The 2,783-nt window shown below is 51.4% G+C and overlaps 1 protein-coding gene across 1 annotated transcript; it reads left to right on the top strand.

Annotated features, from left to right (window-relative positions):
* Positions 1-296: 296 nt before the first annotated feature.
* Positions 297-2,340, top strand: LOC119355359 (galactose mutarotase-like). Its single transcript, XM_037622150.1, has 5 exons — positions 297-561; positions 669-718; positions 1,060-1,183; positions 1,259-1,366; positions 1,626-2,340. The coding sequence occupies exons 1-5, from the start codon at positions 381-383 to the stop codon at positions 2,246-2,248; spliced, it is 1,086 nt and encodes a 361-aa protein (XP_037478047.1). The 5' UTR covers positions 297-380; the 3' UTR covers positions 2,249-2,340.
* The last annotated feature ends 443 nt before the right edge of the window (positions 2,341-2,783 follow it).

Raw genomic sequence — 2,783 nt, forward strand, 5'->3', positions numbered from 1 at the left:
CTAGCCGCCCTAAACTAATGGGAGAATGGGCATACAAGGAGAAAACTAGATGAGTTCGAGACTAGCCGCCCTAAACTAACGGGAGATGAAGCGAGCCATTTGGGATTAGCCGCCATAAACTATTGGCAGATCTCAGATCTCCATGATTTTTACTTTAAAAGATCTCAGATCTCCACACAGAATGAACGTGGATCAGAGGAACTTGATCAAGAGTTTTGACTTCCCCAAGTAGGAGCTGGCAGAGTGGAACTCAGCTCAGCATCTCCTTACTATACATAGGCGACTACATGCTCAATCAACAGTAGCCACACCTCCTCTGCTCTTTGAAACGCGCAAACCAGCAGGCTCATCTCATCTGCTGGTGGTAGTGCTGCCCCACAATGGCTAGAGCTGCACTGCTTCCTGTCGCGCTGCTGCTGTGCCTTGCGCTGGCCGGCGGCGCCAATGCCGAGCGGAAGCCGGTCGGTTTCTACGGGCTCAAGAACAAGAAGGGGGATTTCTCCATCAAGGTCACCAACTGGGGAGCCACCCTCGTCTCCGTCCTCGTCCCTGATGGCCAAGGTATGGTCATGGCTGGGTTTTTCTTGCTTGCAAGTACCCATATGCATATGTTTGCAACTTTTTTGTTGTTGTTCTTGTTGCTTAGTAGGTCATACGTTTTCTTGTAGGAAACTTGGCTGATGTTGTCCTCGGGTACGACACCCTTCGTGGATATGTTGTAAGATCACGAATTCCTCTGTTTTTTTTTAAGTTTTCGCCGTTTCAGAGCGGCAGATATACCTATGCATTGTTGCACTGTTTTTTCTTGTTGTTGCACCGTTGACCATGTGTTATTACCGCCGAAACATCGCGCTTATGTTTATTGCTTGACATATAAACACGCACAGCTAAAAGGATAAATAAAACAATGCAGAGATAGTAACTGTAATAACGAGAGAAACTGTAATATGCGGTACAGAACTCTGCTACCAAATGCAAGGGTTCTTTAGCTATTTTTCATGATGAATCCATATAAATAAGCATCTGTTCATTATGGTTTTGTGCAATGTTTCCAATCAGAATGGCACCGGCTCATTCGGGGCCACGGTCGGGCGCGTGGTGAACAGAATCGCCAAATCCCGCTTCGTGCTCGACGGGAAAGCCTACCGTCTCTTCCGTAACGACGGCAATAACTCCATTCACGGTATGCTTGACACTTCTTTTTTACTGGGAGTGAGTGAACATGCGCTAATCATCTTGTGGATCTCTGTGTGTTTAGGCGGGCACAGGGGGTTCGGCAAGGTCATATGGACCGTCAAGGAGTACGTGCGCGGCGGTGACACCCCGTACATCACCTTCTTCTACCACAGCTTCGACGGAGAGCAAGGTAAAACAGTCGGTGACATGGACGTGTGTGAGAGGCGGCCACATGTCCAAAGTTCTATAGTACTATTTTCTTGCACGTCAGTTGATCTATATTCATGACAACTCGGTGTAAAATACTACCACACCTTATCCAAGAAGTCAAATTTGCAAATTGCAATACAGTAGCATATTCTCTGTGTTAGAAAATCACTCATGTACGTACTGTAGAGCTGACTTGCACTTGTTTCCGCGGACCACGTTTGGGGCACGCACGCACGCAGGATTCCCGGGCGACCTGGACGTGTACGTGACGTACCAGCTCTCCGGCCCCTACGAGCTCAGCATCCGCATGAACGCCACGGCGACGACCAAGGCGACGCCGGTGAACCTCGCGAACCACGCGTACTGGAACCTCGCCGGCCACGGCAGCGGCGACGTCCTGGAGCACGAGCTCCAGCTGCTCGCGTCGCGCTACACGCCGCTCGACGACACCAAGATCCCGACGGGCCAGGTGGCGCCCGTGGCCGGCACCATGTACGACTTCCGCGCGCCGACGCCCGTGGGCGCGCACATGGAGGTCGTCGCCGGCGGCGGCGGCGGGTACGACATAAACTTCGTCGTGGACGGGAAGCAGGACGCGATGCGGAAGGTCGCGTTCGTCCGGGACCCGGAGTCGGGGCGGGCGCTGGAGCTGTGGGCGAACCAGCCCGGGGTGCAGCTCTACACCTCCAACTGGGTCAGCAACGAGAAGGGCAAGGCCGGGAAGGTGTACGAGCAGTACGGCGCGCTGTGCCTGGAGACGCAGGCGTACCCCGACGCCGTCAACCACCCGGAGTTCCCGTCGTCGATCGTGAGGCCCGGCCAGGTGTACAAGCACGACGTGCTCTTCAAGTTCTCCAATTAGGTTATGTGCATGTATGCCTGATTGGCGCTGTATGGATCGTTATCCTCTCTTGATTATCCTCATTGCAATGAACCTAGTCTTTATCTTTTCTATACGGAAATGCTATATGACGACCAATATCCCGGGGAGGCCAACCCGAGCGAACACGCTCTCTCCCGTCGGATTCGTTCACACGAATCTTGGCCTAGGATCCGAGCCACGTCACCAAAGCCAGCAAACTATTTTCAAAATAATAGAGTCAGCACACCAGAAATGCTACATGGACGGGCATATTACAGGCCAATTGGAAGGAGACTTTAATCTTATCAGGAATAGTTCAGAAAAGAACAAACCTGAAGGACCAGATCATTTTAGCTTTGTTTTTAATGCTATTATTGAACATGCTGGGCTCAGAGACCTCCCTTTGAATGGGAGGAAGTACACCTGGGCAAACAATCTGGCTGAACCCACATATGAGAAGTTTGACAGAATTTTAATCTGCCTTGATTGGAAAGACAAATACCCCCTAGCTATGATGAATGCCATGGAAAGGGAG

Source organism: Triticum dicoccoides, chromosome 2A, assembly GCF_002162155.2.
Source record: "Triticum dicoccoides isolate Atlit2015 ecotype Zavitan chromosome 2A, WEW_v2.0, whole genome shotgun sequence".
NCBI classification, from domain to species: Eukaryota; Viridiplantae; Streptophyta; class Magnoliopsida; order Poales; family Poaceae; genus Triticum; species Triticum dicoccoides.